Source organism: Bipolaris victoriae, assembly GCF_000527765.1.
Source record: "Bipolaris victoriae FI3 unplaced genomic scaffold scaffold_203, whole genome shotgun sequence".
Taxonomy (NCBI): Eukaryota; Fungi; Ascomycota; class Dothideomycetes; order Pleosporales; family Pleosporaceae; genus Bipolaris; species Bipolaris victoriae.
In genome coordinates, this window is record NW_014575189.1 from 1,533 (window position 1) to 19,147 (window position 17,615).

The 17,615-nt window shown below is 49.4% G+C and overlaps 7 protein-coding genes across 7 annotated transcripts; 5 read left to right on the top strand and 2 right to left on the bottom strand.

The window, feature by feature from the left end:
- Window positions 1-2,725: 2,725 nt before the first annotated feature.
- On the bottom strand, window positions 2,726-3,217 carry COCVIDRAFT_31898 (hypothetical protein; the record flags this gene model as incomplete). The annotated part of the gene is made up of 1 exon (XM_014694839.1): window positions 2,726-3,217. The coding sequence occupies one exon, from the start codon at window positions 3,215-3,217 to the stop codon at window positions 2,726-2,728; it is 492 nt and encodes a 163-aa protein (XP_014550325.1).
- Window positions 3,218-3,708: 491 nt separating this feature from the next.
- Window positions 3,709-5,150, top strand: COCVIDRAFT_115747 (hypothetical protein; the record flags this gene model as incomplete). The annotated part of the gene is made up of 3 exons (XM_014694840.1): window positions 3,709-3,897; window positions 3,948-4,367; window positions 4,440-5,150. 3 exons carry the CDS (start codon window positions 3,709-3,711, stop codon window positions 5,148-5,150), a joined length of 1,320 nt encoding a protein of 439 aa, XP_014550326.1.
- Window positions 5,151-5,532: 382 nt separating this feature from the next.
- On the top strand, window positions 5,533-5,840 carry COCVIDRAFT_43118 (hypothetical protein; the record flags this gene model as incomplete). Its single annotated transcript, XM_014694841.1, has 2 exons — window positions 5,533-5,638; window positions 5,689-5,840. 2 exons carry the CDS (start codon window positions 5,533-5,535, stop codon window positions 5,838-5,840), a joined length of 258 nt encoding a protein of 85 aa, XP_014550327.1.
- A 2,140-nt stretch (window positions 5,841-7,980) lies between these two features.
- On the bottom strand, window positions 7,981-8,565 carry COCVIDRAFT_115758 (hypothetical protein; the record flags this gene model as incomplete). The annotated part of the gene is made up of 1 exon (XM_014694842.1): window positions 7,981-8,565. A coding segment is annotated over one exon (585 nt), but the record flags the coding sequence as incomplete, so codon positions are not given.
- An 877-nt stretch (window positions 8,566-9,442) lies between these two features.
- Window positions 9,443-9,862, top strand: COCVIDRAFT_80701 (hypothetical protein; the record flags this gene model as incomplete). The annotated part of the gene is made up of 2 exons (XM_014694843.1): window positions 9,443-9,526; window positions 9,578-9,862. Coding segments are annotated over 2 exons (369 nt in total), but the record flags the coding sequence as incomplete, so codon positions are not given.
- A 2,049-nt stretch (window positions 9,863-11,911) lies between these two features.
- COCVIDRAFT_31902 (hypothetical protein) lies at window positions 11,912-12,364 on the top strand (the record flags this gene model as incomplete). The annotated part of the gene is made up of 1 exon (XM_014694844.1): window positions 11,912-12,364. One exon carries the CDS (start codon window positions 11,912-11,914, stop codon window positions 12,362-12,364), a length of 453 nt encoding a protein of 150 aa, XP_014550330.1.
- Window positions 12,365-14,351: 1,987 nt separating this feature from the next.
- On the top strand, window positions 14,352-15,155 carry COCVIDRAFT_21193 (hypothetical protein; the record flags this gene model as incomplete). Its single annotated transcript, XM_014694845.1, has 2 exons — window positions 14,352-14,357; window positions 14,688-15,155. 2 exons carry the CDS (start codon window positions 14,352-14,354, stop codon window positions 15,153-15,155), a joined length of 474 nt encoding a protein of 157 aa, XP_014550331.1.
- Between the last annotated feature and the right edge of the window lie 2,460 nt (window positions 15,156-17,615).

The following is a 17,615-nucleotide window of genomic DNA, read 5'->3' on the forward strand; positions in this document are numbered from 1 at the left end:
GGATCCTCATAGTCAGCGCGCTAGCTATTAAATTTTCTACTCCACTTTGTCTGAAGCTCTGGCTGGCTCTAGATAAAGCGCGACACCCAGTTCTTACCTACGGGCTGGGGAGGTGGATCTTGGCCGCGCGCAGCGAGTAGAGCGTCTGCCATACGTCGTACGTCAATGATATAGGGCGGAAATCCTCGTCGATCAAGGTCTAGGATCCACTGCACAAGAGACTGCTCTTCAGTAGCTAATAGCTTGCGATTGACAGAGGCTGTCTCTAATCGTGGCTGGGTACCGTGGAGACGTCGTCGTAGCGTCGTTCGTGGAGCGTCGTATAGCAAGGCAGCTTGGCGCTGGCTTTTAATACGGTTCTCTTGAAGCGCGCGAGATGCTAGAAGAACTCTACCTTCACGAGAAGTCTGTATAGAGCGTTGTTGTCGCGGCATGGTGGTGGTTGTGTGGAGAGTCGCGTCAGGTTAGGTGGGGTGGGCCACTTACTGGTGTGGGCCGCTTACTGGTGGAACACGTTAACGTGTCGGATCAGTAAGCTGGGCAGATCAGTAAGCTGGGCACCCCACCCAACCTGACGCGACTCTCTACATAACCACCATAATGCCGCGACAACAACGCTCTATGCAGACTTCTCGTGAAGGCAGAATAAGTCTTGCTCTCACATCTTATCATAATAATCCAAAACAATCTATCCGCGCTCTTGCAAAAGCCTACAATATGCCGCAATCAACACTACATACTCGCGTCCATGGTACTCAGCCACAACTAGAGCTGCGATCAATCCACCGCAAGCTATCATCTATTGAAGAGCAGTCTCTCATACAGTAGATCTTAGACCTTGATCGACGGGGATTTCCACCTCATATTATTGACGTGCGACGAATGGCGGACGCGTTACTTATGGCGCGTGGCCAAGATCCACCACCACAACCTATCGGCAAGAAATGGGTGTCGCGCTTTATCCAAAGCCAGCCAGAGCTTCAGACAAAGTGGACTAGAAGGCTTAATAGCCAGCGCGCCTACTGTGAGGATCCTGCTATAATCGCAGCGTGGTTTAAGCTAGTAGAGGAGACGCGCCGGACGTACGGCGTTCTAGACCAAGACATCTACAACTTTGACGAGACTGGATTTGCTATGGGCGTCGCTGCAACGTCTAAAGTTGTGACTAGCTCTGATAGAGTCGGCCGCGCAGTCGTTATACAGCCAGGCAATCGCGAGTGGGTGACAGTCATCGAGTGTATTAACGCGTCTGGCTGGTCTCTACCACCGTTCGTGATCTTGTCTGGTAAAGTCCATCAGAGCAACTGGTACCGCGACCTCCCACTCGACTGGACTGTCGGCGTGTCAGACAACGGCTGGACGACAGACGAGCTAGGCTTGGAGTGGGTGAAGCATTTCAATCAGCATACAGCGGCTCGTACAGCTGGAGTCTATCGACTTCTTATTGTAGACGGCCATAGTAGCCACGCCACGCCAGAGTTCGACCAGTACTGTACAGAGAATAAGATTATCACTCTCTGTATGCCATATCATACCTCTCACCTCCTCCAGCCTCTAGACGTAAGCTGCTACTCCCCTCTTAAGCGCGCTTATGGACGTCAGATTGAGGAGCTCGCCCGACAAGGGGTCTATCATATTGACAAGATAGACTTTCTTACAGCCTATACGCGAATCCGGCCAATAGTCTTCACACAGCAGAATATCCAAGCAGGCTTTCAGGCAACAGGCCTTATTCCTTCTTGCCCAGATCGCGTTCTATCGTCGCTTACAGTAGCTAGAACACCGTCTCCACCACAGACAGCAGCGCAGACGCAGACTGCAGAGCAGACAGAAACACCGCACACAGTAGAGCAGCTTCAGCAGCAGGTGCGCTATCTCCAAGAGCGACTACACCGACAGTCAGAGAGTCCAACAAGTATTGCGATACGTCAGCTCGCGAAAAGCGCGCAGCTTGCAATGCAATCAGCAACAATACTTGCAGAGGAGAACAAGAAGCTACGGGTAGAGATTCAGCGTCAACGACAAAAACAAAGCCAGCCGCGTCAATATATCGCCTCTGGTGGAGTGCTCCAGGTACAGCAGGCTCAGCAGCTTGCTGCAGAGGCAGAAAGGGTGGTCATAGGCGCTGATCAGAACCAGGCTGGTGAGCGACGTCAGCGCGCGCCGCCGACGTGTACGAAGTGCCATGTTCAAGGACACACCCGCACTTCGTGCAGAGCTAGATAATAAATAATATCTTTTAGTTTTAACTAATTCTGTTGCGTTGTTGTGGCTCAATTGCGCAGAACGTCGCATCAAGTTTGGTGGGGTGCCCAGCTTACTGATCTGCCCAGCTTACTGATCCGACACGTTAACTAAATAGTTAAATACCCTTCTAAGTACCGTCGCACCATATCATGTCCTCTTTTCTGCCTTGCACTGCCCATATCGTACTGCCCGCAAGGTGGACGTCCTCATCACACTAGCACCCGCTCAGCATAGGCCTGTGGTACATCCAGCCTTTGGCATTCCTTCTCAAAACATAACTGTTCGAGATCGTCTCGGTGCGGAGGCGGGACGGTGTCTAGGTCATCAATAACTGCTACTATGCATCATTAGCGGGTATCCTGGAGAGATACAGCAATACACGTACCTAGTTGCGTATGATCATTCTATACATATTGTTTATATGTTCTGCTTACACGTGTGGATGGTTCAGTCTTGTCGCTTGTCTGTTCCGTGCTCATCATTCAACAATGCGCCTGGCCCTTCGACCAGACGCATCTAACTCGAAAAAGCGCCTTTCCTGGGCTCGACCCATGCGGGCTCGTGAGCGACGAAGCATAGTGTGAAAGGGCTGCTTTGGGGTTTGCAAAATTTGCTGGTGACGAGGTCGGCGACGTGCGGCGGCGGGTTTGTTAGGTGATGCGGAAGCTGGGTCCTTGCGCAGGGGTGACGTGTCGGGTGGAGTTGGAAAGGATTGCAGTTTGCGATGCGATGTCTTCGGCGATGGCGAGGGTGAAGGAGTTGGTGTGAGTTGCGGAGATTGTCGGCCCCAGCTCCGTTCAGGGGTTTCGTCGTATGGCACTGGTTTGAAAGGCGCTTCCGTGTTGTCTGTCGCCTCCCGCTGACTCTGCAGCTCCAATAGTGCAGCTCGGAGAGGTCCAGTAATGTACTGTTCTTCATAGGCTCTCAGTATGTGGTCTGGTATAGTCGGTGAGCGCGGCAGCGATGCCATGTCATGGTTTGATGATATCATGCGTAAATGTCTGATGGAGGACGCGGTGCCCAGATGGCCGTGAAGTCCTTCCTTGGCAGCGCTAGTCTCATTGGGAAACCTCTGCCCGCATCATCCCACCTTGTATCTTCAACCTATCCTGCACCCTACAACGAGACCACTCGTCTAATCTCTCAACTTCATGGACCCACATGGCGATGAAACTGATGGCGACACCGAGCCAGATGTGCAATCATGGGACAATGTACATCTCGGAGCGTCCAACGGCGACTTTGCACGATTGGTGCCACTCTCCAGCGGCTCGCACGCTTTTCAGTCAGGTTGTCCGGCTTCTTGACAGTGATGCTAGTAAGTGGAATCACGTGTGCAGCTTCATTCACTATGAAGTTGCGTATCTTGACGATAGCACTACTGGAAGTAGTTTTACCAGTGCGACTCCACCTCCACAGCATGAACCCGTCCAGGAATACTGTGGTTACTACCGACTGAACATGACCATTCCGCCTGCAAACGAAAGGCTAGGCTGGGTCCTGGGAAGTTCACGAACAAACAAGCCAGACAGCTTTGTAGACTTCCTTCTTGCCCCGTTCACCAATGAATATGCTCTTCATTCGCGCCACTGCAGGCTGCGACGCCTGCTCGAAACTGGTGTATTACTGGCTATATCTGATAGCAGAAAGGTAACTTGTCGCTGATATATCAGTGTACCATCGACTTATTCCTATTGCAGGTCAGTGTCGACGGCAAAACCGTCCAACGCGACATCAAAAGGGAGGAGCAGGATGAACAAGATTATCAGGCCTCTCTACAGCATGGTACCAGCATCGGACTTGGCGACCTGACTTATCGTCTCGTATACACAGACTTGAACCCGAAGCAACAACAATGCGAACTCCAAGAAGCCCTCAAACGAGCTAGCACTGGGCTTGATAAGTCTGTCATGCTTCTGTCACCAACACCATCCAGGAACACTATCGACTACCATGGCTACAGCATCTTCGATGCCAATCTTCACGGAACAACCAGCACCGTGTCATTGGGATATGACAAGTCAAATGGGAAGTCAGTCGCCGTCAAAATGGTCAAATGTACTGCTGCGCAGTTCAATGACCTTCGAAAAGAGATTGAAATCCTGGGCCGCCTCAATGATGTAAGTTGCCTTGGGCAGAAAAAGAACTTGACTGAGACTTTTTTTTAGAAGAATGTTTGCAAACTTGAAAAGGTCGTCAATTGGGACTCATCCGCCGATCCACGTATGTGGCGTCAGGATGAAGGTCCAACGGTGGGCCTCATCCTGTCGCCACCAGCAACCACTGGAGCGCTGGGGTTACTCAAATCCTGGAAGTCTTTTCCTGATTCTGCTACTTTTCTTCGTGACTCGATGCGCCAGGTAGCGTCCGGCCTCGCTCATGTACACAACCTTGACATACTACATCGAGACATCAAACCCAACAATATTTTTTATCACTCTATCAGCCCGGTACATGCCATAATCATCGACTTTGGATGTAGCGAGCCGGATCCGACAAGCATGCGTCATCACCGAGGAACAATGACTTATCTTGCTCCGGAGGTCATGAGAGTGAAAAATGGAGAATCAACTCAACCATTCTCGTTCCCATCGGATGTTTGGAGCCTGGGTGTTACTCTTGTCGACTTCCTGTTAAACAAGCAGTTTCACAAACAATTGGGAGAGGCTGCAACCTATGAGAAGTTCAAGAAGACTATGGCAACGAATACTGTTGAGCTGCACTATCCGGATTTCTGGAATCTGGTCCTAGAACTTTTAGCATGGGATTCTGAAGTTCGACCAACGGCAATGGAAGTGGTTCAACGCCTCACGGATCAAGAAGAAACTCGGCCCGAGAAAGTCTCGCGACGCGCATCGACGAACGAAGAGCCATCGGCCAAACGCGAGAAACTCCAGATATAGCCACTAGGATTACGCAAAGAAGCAGACAAGATGTTTCCCCGCGCTAAGTACAGATCGGGTGAATTAAGCTTGTGGGTATTGATATCACAAATCCTCTTTCCACGGCAATGTTAAGGATCCTCAGCCTCTATGAACCGCGTCCGATCACCATCCTGACAGAAGACGAAAGGTCTGACTTCCACAGCAACGCACAAGGATACTAATCAGCACCACGCAGAAGACAACATAGACGAAAGAAACAAATACTGACCTGTCAAAGGACATCTCGTATCCGTCACCCGCATCGTTGGAATCAATAAGATAGGCCTCACCACGCCAACACTCATAAGTGCCTTCGTCGCTTTTGTTGGAGATCGCTATGCATGCCCTGGGTGGCTCAACCATGAAGATTTCTGGGCAGGTGCATCACAGTGTTGAAGGCGACCTTGGTCGTCTTGCTGAGCGAGGCTCTGTCTATAGAGCGCATACGACGCATGAAGGCTTTGGCGGTATTCAGATGACCAGGAAACTACGAGAAATCTCGTCGAACAATGTGGAGAAAGCTTGAGGATGGAGTACGGCTACGGGGAAGACATTCATCCTCTCTCCAGTTGGAAGCGCTCTCGCATGGAAAACAACGCTGATGTAGCTCTTGGAAATACTAGGATCGTCGTAGTAGAAACAGTTGCCTATAGTGAAAGTCTTCCATAATCGTTGAAAAGATAAAGGGCAGCTTTGCAGACATGGAGCACGGTACGTAAAGAAAACATGGGCGTAGGGTAAGCGCAATAACCACATGTTATCCCGTAAGGTATCTAAACGAGATAATGGAGGGGGAATGTTTCTAAGTACCCCTAACTGGCGCCTCTGTGTCGTCTTTCTCGACTAAGAGATGCGATCTTGGTTTCTGTAAAATAATTGCAAAGTTAGGATTAACAGGTTTAGACCCTAAGCGCTACTCTCACTGGGCACAGGCCACACCCACAAACACCAACTCCCTACCAGACTTTATCTTGCGCTACATCTATCGTAGTACTGTAAAAGGTAGTGCGTTAGTTGCGCGCGAATGATTTGTATTATTCACTTAAGTTGCAGCTGTTTTCCATAACTAAGGACTAAGGAGAAGGGTGTTAAGAGTATGTCTCGAGTGGAAGTAATATAAGACTTCTGGTGTCAAGACTTCTTGGGTTGGTTTTCGCGGATGAAGCAACAGGGTGATATGAACAGCGTCTCTGCAAGTAACTATTGTATTGTAGTACTTGTACTCGTAACTTAAGTTGAACACATCGAGTCATAAGGGTTCGATGCCTATTGCTATATACTGAATGAATGTCCTATGTCCTACATTGTTCTACACTGTCCCATGCGTGGGACACCGTGGGATTATATGGGATCCGTGGGACACACGTGACATGTCCCATGGTGGCGTTCCGCCAAGCGTGCGGGACACATGCTTACTCATACGTCATTGGCTGGGTATGTCCCTCCCTCTGAAAGAGGTCTTGGACATGGCCCCTTCCTTCATTCTTTCCATATCTTGCGCTGTCCCCTCTGCTCAGGTTCGTAACAAAGGGTTTGTTCCAAATCTTAGGGAACAAGCCCCCTGCGAACCAAGAGCGCGGGCTGTGAAAATGGAACAAAGGTTTGTTCTCCATGGAATAACTGTCAGGAGTAGTTAGCGAGATGAATTTGCATGGATAAAACGCGCTATCCGACCATTGTTCCCAAGAGACCATAGTTCGGTTTGGCATAACGAGTAGGGATTGAGGATAGGGGCCGAGTCACGTAGCATCATATACTAGGCCTCTTTCGCCGCCTTATATTGGTTAGGCATACAGATTACGGTGCGTATCACATAACTATAGTGTAGTTAAAAGGGTTATAGCGCAGCGTTTCAAGCTATGTCCTTAGTGCTTACTTACTGCTTATAAGCATAATTAAAAGCGTAAGCATTCTATAATTATAATACAGCAGTATAACGCTGTAAAAAGGTAGTAAAGGTAAAAGAGAGGAAATATTAACTTACTCTATATAATCTAGTATGTTAGAGAAGCTGTAAACATGCTTAACATAGCTTTATATTTATATCTTAGGCTAGGACGGTTAGTAGTTATAAGGACACCCTAACACTAAGCCTAACAGAGTTTAGTTATGGAATGGGGGGGCATTCCAGAACCGAATACCTGAGTAAAAGGGCACCAGCCCGTTACACCTGGCTCTTCTTCATGATCCCCTCCATCTCGTCCGTGAAAATACCCCATCTAATATTCCTTACTACACGAGCATGTTCCATATCTTCATCAGTGGGTACCGACGACGGAACTGCAAGCCTGCCTATCATATACTCGATGTGAGTCGCATAATTGGTGTCACGGAGTAGGCTTTGTTCTTTAGTGCTCCAGTGTAGGAATCCTGCCACGTTCTGGTCGCGATCCAGGCCTAGCAGTCGTTGCAAATGCCGCGCAAAGAAATGAAAATCCATCCCTAAGGAGCCTTCATCGGGCGGCTTTGACTGCATCTGGAGAGCCATGCGGTTCCGATGGGTGTTGAAAGATTGGTAACTGGCTCTCAAAACGAGAAAAAATAAGCATGCCGGCGCGGTCCCGTAATCGACTTCAACGGCATACTCCTTAGCAACCAGACTGTTCATGCCATATACGTAATCGAGGGTTTCTTTACACTTAGCGAATTCTTCCAGAGCTATTGCGGCCGGCCAGTCTAGTCGATTTTCCGAGCAGGAGGCGCGACATTCAAACAGGTTCATCGCTCCCCTGATTGATATTTGCGCTTGGGAGTCCCCTTTGTGCATATAGATAAGACTACTCTCTAGATACGGCTGGATAGTATCGATGTCGATACCTTTGTTCCCAAGTAGTATTGTCAGCTTTCGTGACAATATGATTTCCTGCGTGATCCAGACTCGGCACCAGTACGGATTGGAAAATAGGTGGTTCCAGAAAGGCAAAATCTTCTGAACGTCGATCATTGTGGGCATATGACTATGGCTCATGAGATCAAGCCAATAATCGCCCGAGGCGACAGCTAGACCAAGCCATGCAACGACTCCGTTTGCGTTCCCGTATATGTCTCCCATTTGAGAGACCTGCCGATTCTTTTCGGGCCCGTTTCCTTGGTCGATGCAGATCTGGTCGATCCATATGTATTTATCTTCGTAGGAGCCGGTTTGTGATATTGTAGCTAGGAATTCGTAAAGATTTTGTCGTATCGAGAAACGTCTGCCGTTGATGTAGATTGTGTATAGAGGCATTTCTTGGCCCCAGGTATAGGACAGAGCCACGAAATCCTTGGGAAGTACGGCATGTACCATTGTGCAAAGAACAGGTTGACTCTCATCTTGGCGCGTAGATACTTGGATTAGCCGAATCTCGGGCACTTGAAGTGAGAGCGGCTCGTAAGGAAAAACATCGTTCTCCATCTTTGCGTCTTGAGTGAAGGCTAAAGAAAGTGCAGAAGAATAGATGCAGAGAAGGTGGTATAAAGAAGCTAAGATAGAAAATGGGATATGTTCCCTCTTAATATACTACTTTAGGCTTGAGCGGGAGGTGTTCACCGGTGTGATCGGCTGATGCCTAGGGCTGAGACCGGTGAGGCTGCGTCTTCGTATCTGCCCAGGATAGCATCGAACATTCGTCCACCCGTGGCGGAAAACCACCTGTGTGGGAAAATATGGCGGATACTTTGACTTCAAGTAACTATTTAATGTCCATCCCTGAGACCCGGGACGCACCCCGAGACGAGACGGTTTTGCACTTCGGACCTTCGGAAAATCGAACGCGCAAACCAATAAAACTGTAGTAAATGTACATGGATCTATACTCTTGCTGCTTCCGCAGGACAGCCTCCGAACAAGATCTCTGCAAAATTGAACATGTCGATGATCTTTTCCTCAAGGCGGTTCGTCCCCTCTTTACTATTTGACCCCTGTCCAAACGCGACTCTACATCTCTATCACATATTCGGATATCTACAAAAGAAGCACAGGTATTAGAAATAATTGTCTCAAAGTTTAGCACTGCTGAATGGTCAAATTGTGGATGCCGGCAGTTTCGCCGTGCGGAGAAGGTGATGCATAGAAGCCCCCCTGGGTGGCGAGATGCATTTAACTCTGTTAGAATGATAACGTAACATCGTAATAAATTCCTGCGCTATTCCCTAATGCTCTATGTGTCTAAAAATAAGTGTGGCGCGTGTTGTGGGTCGTGGAACGAGAACGAGTCCTTTGTTGTCCCCATGCCTCACGACCCCTCCAAGTGACGAGACATCATCTGCACTGTAGACTGTTACTAACCACCATGGATAAGGCTAGGCAAGTGTTAGCACAAGGCGTCCCTCCTGGCGTGCGTAGGTCATACCGTACCTTGGCAGACCACGGCGGAGTCGCTCGCAGTACCCTCCATCATCGCGCTCATGGCCGACCTTCGATGCAGGACAAGGCACAGAGCCAGCAGTACCTGACACCATGGGAAGAGAGCGCCCTCGTCAATTTCATCTTACACATGTCAGATCTCGGACGGCCCGTACGAATCAAGCACATTCCCTCGCTCGCCTTCGTCGCTACCCGCGGTCGGTCCGCGGCGAACAGACCCTCCAAGCCCCCAGGCAAAAACTGGGCAAAAGCCTTCGAGAAGCGCCATCCAGAGACGGCAGCGAGACGCGTCACAGCGCTAGACTGGAACCGCCACGAGAATAACATCGCTGACAAGATGATACATTGGTTTGAGGTAATCGGGAAGGTACTGCGCAATCCAGCTATTGCAGCGGAGAATGTATACAACATGGACGAGACCGGAGTCATGCTATCCATGCTTGGCTCGGTAAAGGTGCTCGTAGGTAAGGATGACAAACGAACCCATAGAGGCGCGCGCGTGAAGCGAACGATGGTGACTGCTATCGAGTGCATTAGCGCTGACGGTAGGTATCTACACCCCATGATCATCTGGCCGGCTACCACCCACCGAAGTAACTGGACTACCTTTCCAACCCCTGGATGGCATTATGCGTGCAATGAATCTGGATACACGGACTCCAACATTAGCTTGCAGTGGCTCAAGCGTGTGTTTGATCCCGAGACCAAGGAACGTGCTCATGGTAGACCGCGTGTACTGATCCTTGACGGTTTTGGGACACACGAAACGCTTGAGATCCTAGAGTATTGTTTTGCAAACAACATCATCTTGTGTCGTCTCCCCTCTCACACGTCTCATAAGCTTCAGCCTTGCGACGTTGCTGTATTTGGCCCGCTGAAGACAGCTTATCGCGAGCAAGTCGAAAGGTTGGAGCGAGGCGGTGTTAATGCTATTGGCAAAGAGCATTTTACCTGCTTATACAAGCCTGCCAAGGAGCGAGCATTCACAGCGAAGAACATCAAGGCTGGTTTTGCCGCAAGTGGTTTATTCCCGTTGAATCCAGATAGAGTGCTTAGGACTGTGCCGAAACCTCCAGCCGAACCAACTCCCGTGGTAACTAACGAAGCACCTAACCAAGAAGATACAGCGCTGCAAACACCTATAACACCAGTATCAGCGGACGGTCTTATATTGCTGCAAAATCTCATTCTGGAAAACGACGCCCATGCTCTTGACGAAATAAGTAAGCAGAACTTGCAGCGACACTTACTGAAACTCGCCAAAGCCACCCAGCTGTCTCTAACTAGGAGTGCTCTCCAGCAAAATCACATTCAACTGTTGATGGCGGTAAATAACGAAGCTAAGCCCCGACGGTCAACTAGAGCCGATATACTCGAGAAGGGGTCTGGGCAGGTGTTCAGCTATGAGCATCTCCAAGGTAAACGGCTGAAGCGAGCGGAAGAGGCGGCAGCTAAAGAAGCTAAGGCTAAAGCTAGAGGGAAGCGCGGTCGGAAGAGCAAGAATGCTGCGCAGGAGACAGCAGAAGCCACGGCACCCACAAATACAGTGAGGCGTGGCCGGAAGCGAAAGAGTACTGAGCCGGAAGCAGAGGCTGGCTTATCGATACCAAAAGTCAAGGTCGCAAGAGTAAGCAATTTCGAGGCAGCAGAAGCCGCAGGAGCACCGTGGAAAGCACCAGTTGCGAAAATGTATTAGTTAAGGGTTTTGCTTACAGTGCGGCTACTAATTAGCTATGACATAGTCAGACAAACATCTGACTGCAGTGTGATGAACCTGAGATGCTAGCACTCCTAATCACGCTTATAGCCAGTAAGCAGGACGAAGGATGTGATGTGAGACGCTGCGCCGTAATCCTTCTAGTCGTGCCTAGTCACGTGATTTGACTAGTATGTCACCTGTTGTGGTGGTGGGTAATAACGAAGGAGTGGTTGGAGCAGTCTCATGTGGTTCTGTAGTGGTTGCCCCACCTTCGTGGCAAATCCTTATTGGGTCCGATCAGGACAGACCACCCGCTAAAAATGCCATAGATCTCTTGGCAACTCATGATTTGGGACGCGTCGACTGAGAAAAGCGGCCGACGTGGCGACGCCGTCGACCACTCATTATTACCAGCATGCATTCGGTTCTGCATCCACCACCACCACCTAGATGTACAGGATATGAGGGCATGAAGTTTATTTAGAGCAATCGCCGCGTTGCGCTTGAGGAGGGAAGCCACGACCCATCAGCAAGATTTTCTCGGCCTGGAGCACCCTAAGCCGCCCATCGTTACTAGGCACATAGTTTGTATGCGCCCCTTCTTTATCCCTAAAATCATACTTGAATCCACCTACCGCTTAGGCAATATCGCTCATTCTTAGGGTGAGAACAGAACCTTTGATCAGAATTACCACAATGGTCGGTGTCCTAATGGGTCTCACACTCGCCGCCCCCCCTGCGGTGGGCACCGCCGCCGGCCCTGCTGTTAGCGCAACCGTTGCAGGCGTCGCCGCCATTGAGGGCGCTACCGTTGGAACAACCATCCTGGCAGTGGGAGAAGGTGCCCTCTTCGCCGTAGGACTCACCGCCCCACCTGTCGGCTGTCTTATTGTGGGTTGCGACAAGAACGAGAATCGCAACGGCATTTGCGGCTACACCTGGGACTGCTGGAAGCCTATTATCCGAGATACGTCGGCAGAGCCATCTAACGGCATGACTCTTCGCTGCCTGGCTGCCCATCCAAATGTCCGGTCGATGTCGTTCGACTGTGATGGGCTCTTGGTGGGAAATATTTTTGGCGAGCGCTCTCGCCTCACTCCCGTCAGTGTTGAGGGGTCGTTGGCTCTTCATGCGTCGATTCTATCCTAATAGTCCTTTAACATAGATTTCGAAATAAACTAAAGGCTAACATCTGTCGGGAGGTGGATGTCGAGGTAACAACCTTACCCAACGGCGTTTGCACGCTCATCCTGATTAGGCTTGGCCTACTTAGATATCACTCTTGAGCTCGCGCATAGCGAGAGCTGTTCTACACAAGCAATAATACACTCGCTTCCTTATACTTAGTTTGCTCTAGCTTAACAATACTAAATGCCTAGTTATGAGACTTACATGGTATTAATAGCTGCTGTAATTACTAGATTAGTATTGAATAGGGGCTCTCCAGCAGTACTTTTATAAAAGATCACTAGTAGTGATGGACGTTAGTATCGATATCAATTATCGAAAGTGATTTAGGAGAACTTGAAACATTAGAAAGTCTTATAATGTGCATCCCTTTGTAACGGAATAACTGCCGTGACAGATAGAATCGTAGGTAATATACATCCTGAGGCCCAGAATGTATCCTAAAACGAGATAGTTTTGTACTTTAGGCCTTCGGCAAACTGAAAGCGCATGTTATTAACGCTGTAACTAGTGAATATACATAAATTCTTGGTCAGTTAGCGAGGGTTGTAGATTCTTGAGAAGTTGTTTGGTCAGTTCCGGCACACTAAGACGTCTATTATGAAGGGATGGATGTTAGAGCATAAAGATACATCTATCTATTCTAAGTAATGCTTCAACACATATCTACTTTATAACCTGCACAGCCACGATAGCCACCTTCTTGGCAGTGTAGAGTAAATTACACGCTACTCGTATTATAAGTGTGGGGCTAGCTCTGCACCAACCGCATTGGGAAGCCGCTGCGATCTCAAGTACTGACTGGGGTGGCAATCAAACATGAACAAGCGCGCGACAGTCGCCACAAGGCTGGCGGTGACTTCCTATACCTATAGTAACATTCGGAAGTCTAGATGAGTCAGTTCATTACCTTCATAGGGTCTTAGGGGTCAAGCGCCATGCTGTACAGCATAGGCTTGGATTTTGGCACAAACGAAGGCTCGATTGCGCACGGCGTGCAGGCGTCAACGATGGCGTAATTTTTGTATTTAGAAGTATAGTTACAAGTAGGTTCAAGTAGGCTAAGAAGCTATTGACAGAATATTACAGGTTAATCACACGCGCTTAGAAGATTATGAATGTTTGATTTCAAAGTACCTGGTGTTCGTCTCGCGACGCGGTGCGTCTCGTGACTTAGGGATGGACGTTAGATTTGAAGTTTTGGTCAAAAGTGGGGATCGTGGCCCAGGCGTTAGCGCGAACAAACTTTTGACTCGCGACTGTATATGACGATGCATGATGATGTAATCGAATGAGCGTGCCGACCCATGGAACGGAACGGAACGGTCCCTAGTTGACAGCCGCAGCTGAATGCAAACGCGCGAGTTAGTAAGCTCCATAACTTCCAACAACTCAGAATCTTGTGACAGAAACAGACCACCCACCAGTCCAAGCTTCAGTTGAGCCGAGTGATGTAGCTGCGCTAGTTCTCGCCCGTTTTCGGCATCGAGTAAGTTAGTCTACCATGTCTTGATAAGGTAGACTGAGCTCGCTCGCAGCACTACCGTAAAGACTTGAAAGCTGCACACTGTCTTAGATGGCATTTGAATTAGGCTGCATTAACATGTCATATTTATTAAGAGCTGTTCAATGGAATGAAGCACATGCACTAGGACCGACTTGAAGAAATGATAGCGTGAACTTAATGGTAAGAAACCCTCATTGTCGATCTGACGCCACTACCGTCACAAATCTCCCCATTTAGATGCCCTCACACTATTCAAGTGATCTGAGATATTGCCTATGTGACACTTGGTTCTTGTTGTGCCTCGAGGCTAGTCATACTTATATGATGACAGCTGCGCGTAACTAGTTAACTTATACGACTCATTCGCCACCGTAAGCACTTTGAAGGGTACGTCGGCTTGGCGCGACTGCTTGTCAGTAAGCAGTTTACGCCGTAGTGCAAATGAGAGTAAGCCAGTTTACTGCAGGCAGCTGCGCTGCGCGTTCTATGGGACAAGGCACTGTCATTAGCGATTACGGCTTCATCCCTGTAGACAGTGTTCCAAAAGCTCAGTCACCAGAAGATCGAGGATTGACCAATCACACCGATAGTTTCGTAGCTAACTTCTTGTGCTAAGCTATATACGGAAGGTGGGGTTGCCCAAATCTGTTGCGCAGCTGCGCGTAAGCGTGAAGCATAGTCTGGGAAGGGGCATAAGTCGAGGCTTGTCTATAGGGGGATTTTGTGCGAGGAGGGGCCTATGACGAGAATAGTCATGCGTATAGGGATTGAGGATAGGGTGAGGAGTACTATGGTGGAGCTGTATTCTGGTCTCCAAGGAAGGTGAAGGAGGCACGTGATCGCCAGCAGGAACAGGAGCTTCAGGAGGAGCAGCACCGGCTTCAAAAAGCTGAGAGAGCTCATCTACGTGAGGAGAGAAAGCAGATCAAGCTTCAGGCTACTCAGGAGAGGCGTGCAGCAAGGGCAGCAGCGCGTATCCTACGTGGGCAGGAGAGGGCTAGGAAGGCTGAGGAACAGGCGTCAAGGGCAGCAGCTCGTAGGACTCAACAACGCCTTTACTCAGCTCTCAAAACTGCCAAAAAGGGTAAGAAGAAGAGCCTCAAGGCTTCTATCCAGGCAGCTCCAGGTAGAAGAGCTGCTGCGTGGGCTCAGGGTAGTGAGGAGGCCTCAGGGACTGCAGCGGCTCCTCCAGCTCTAACGTCGCGAGGTGGCCGCGCGATCAAGACTCCAACACGATTTCTATAGCTATATATATCAATCAAGGCGTATAAAACTCAACACCAAAGTGTATCGCGATATCAGCTATCGTACATGGCTCAACAGGCTCATATTGAGCTGCTGTTTTGGTGAGGAAAACGGGCATTGCCCCGGGCCAAGCATTGCCCCAGGCGCTATACGGTAAGAAGCGGGGTTAAACCAAGCCCCTCTGTGAAGCTGACCTACAAACATCCATGCGAACTCGTAAGCAAACTTTCCTCTATTTCCAAGCACAAGCTCACCACCCACTCTGTTTCTCTATTGTCTACCCCTGGCAACTACAAAAATATGGTTTACACTATGGTGATCAAGGTGGATGGCGGCTGTAGAGGGAACGGCCAGCAGGGAGCCATCGGCGCCGCAGCAGCTGTGATTCTAGGAAGAAATGGGATGGCCCTCAAGACGTGGACACGTGAACTACCCAGCTCTCCCAGGGCCACGAATCAGCGGGCCGAAATTAGCGCCATCATTCTGGCGCTGGAATTAGCGCTTGAGAAGTACGACAGTCTGAGCAATATCGTCGGCATGGACTTGACAATCATGTCAGATTCCAGATACGCGGTCGAATGCATGAACACGTGGATCTACAAGTGGGCCCAGAATGGATGGATCAATGCTAAAGGAAACGGGGTCGCAAACCAAGATCTCATCAAAAAGGCCTCGGATATGAACGATGATCTGAAAGAGCGCGGATGGGTGACTTACAAGTGGATTCCTAGGTCAGAAAATGAGGCTGCGGACGAAGCATGTAATGACCAAATGGACAATATGTGCCTCAAAGATGAGTCAGAGTATTCTTGGGATTCGGAATGGTAATTGCAGGGCGGAAAGAGACACTCTATGGGGTAGCTTGCCCGTACCTTACATTTTTTATCGGAGTAAGCCTAGCAAAGACACGGCTTCCGACAATTCATCCGACGGACATGACTAGATCATCACCCAGATTTGGAAGGACTACCTGCAGCATAGTTGGAATTTGGATCGGGAACTGTGCTCATGGGATTGGCACGAGTGGTCCAGGCTGTTTTCATCACCTTCAAGATGGTAAAGAGCTTAGAAAATAATGTCGAATTAGACCGATAATCACCCGATACGCACGTGACCACGATGTAACACTAAATACTGGCAGTTATCGTACACTAAAATCTGAATAGTTGAAATTTTCCTGCCTACAATGTTTTCTGGAGAGCAGGGGGGATGTTAGGTTAGGATCAAGGGCATCCTCTCGGGTAGGTCTCATTTGTTGCCTCATATAGGTTAGACCTTTTTCGTCACCTCATATCGGAAAGGTAGGCTCGGAAGCATCTAGAGCTTCGTGCGCGCTTGACTGGCCTCCACTGGAGGTGGTTGCGGCGTCATGTCGTGAGGCGCTTGGCTGTATTGTGAACACTTGTATCGCCAGCTCTACCCAAACAAGACAAGCACAAATGTTGATCTCATCAAATATCAAGTTATCGCAGCATTTACGCGATATGCAGCGGCCCTGCATTTCCATGCTTACATGGCTGCGGCGTGGTTAATGGATTGCGTAGTTAGCTCGTCCCGCATCCTACAAACTAAGGACTAGCCCATGAGCGTGAGCAGTTTGCCCGTGGCTGTAACAGGGGCTTACGCTAGAACTAAAACGCGGAAATCAAGGGGGCGACTCGCGCTAGGCTATAATGGGCGAGAATCCGGGTCTGATCCGCGTTGCATACGCGTGTTTTTGAATCGGGGTCCGTAATTACCTATTCAGGATGTATCAGGGGCCGAGTCACGTAGCATCATATACTAGGCAGCGTTCCAAAAGTCCAGTCACTAGAAGATTGAGGATTGACCAATCACACCGATGGTTCTATTGCTGACTTCTTGTACTAAGCTACACAAGGAAGGTGGGGCTACTCAAATCCGTTGCGCAGCTGTGTGTAAGGGTGAAGCCCCAATCGCTAACGACTGTAGAGTATGCCTTTCTGCTTAACCATGCCTACGAAAACATTCAGAATGATACAACTAGACATAGTAACTACAGTGATTAGCGATTGCGGCTTCACCCTTACACGCAGCTGCGCAACGATTTTGAATAGCCCCACCTTCCGTACATAGCTTAGCGCGAGCAGTCAGCTGCAGAGCAATCAACATAATTGGCCAATCTTCAGTCTCATGATGACGAAACTTTTAGAATGCTGCTTGCAGGGGTGAAGCCGCAATCGCTAATCACTGTACATGGAAGGGAAGCCGATTATGCAAGCGAGTGTATGCTCTATCGACCAGACCAACTGTATGCAGTAGCGAATCGCTAGCGACTGACTGTATATCGCAACGGACCGAAAATACTGTTGTGTGGATGAGTTTGCGATCTGGACGCGTGAGAGAGATGGCCATCTCGACCCCTGAACGCGACCGCGACCACGAAGCGACATCCCTGCCAACCGAGCTACCAGCACCACTAAAGAGACGCGCAAGGAACAC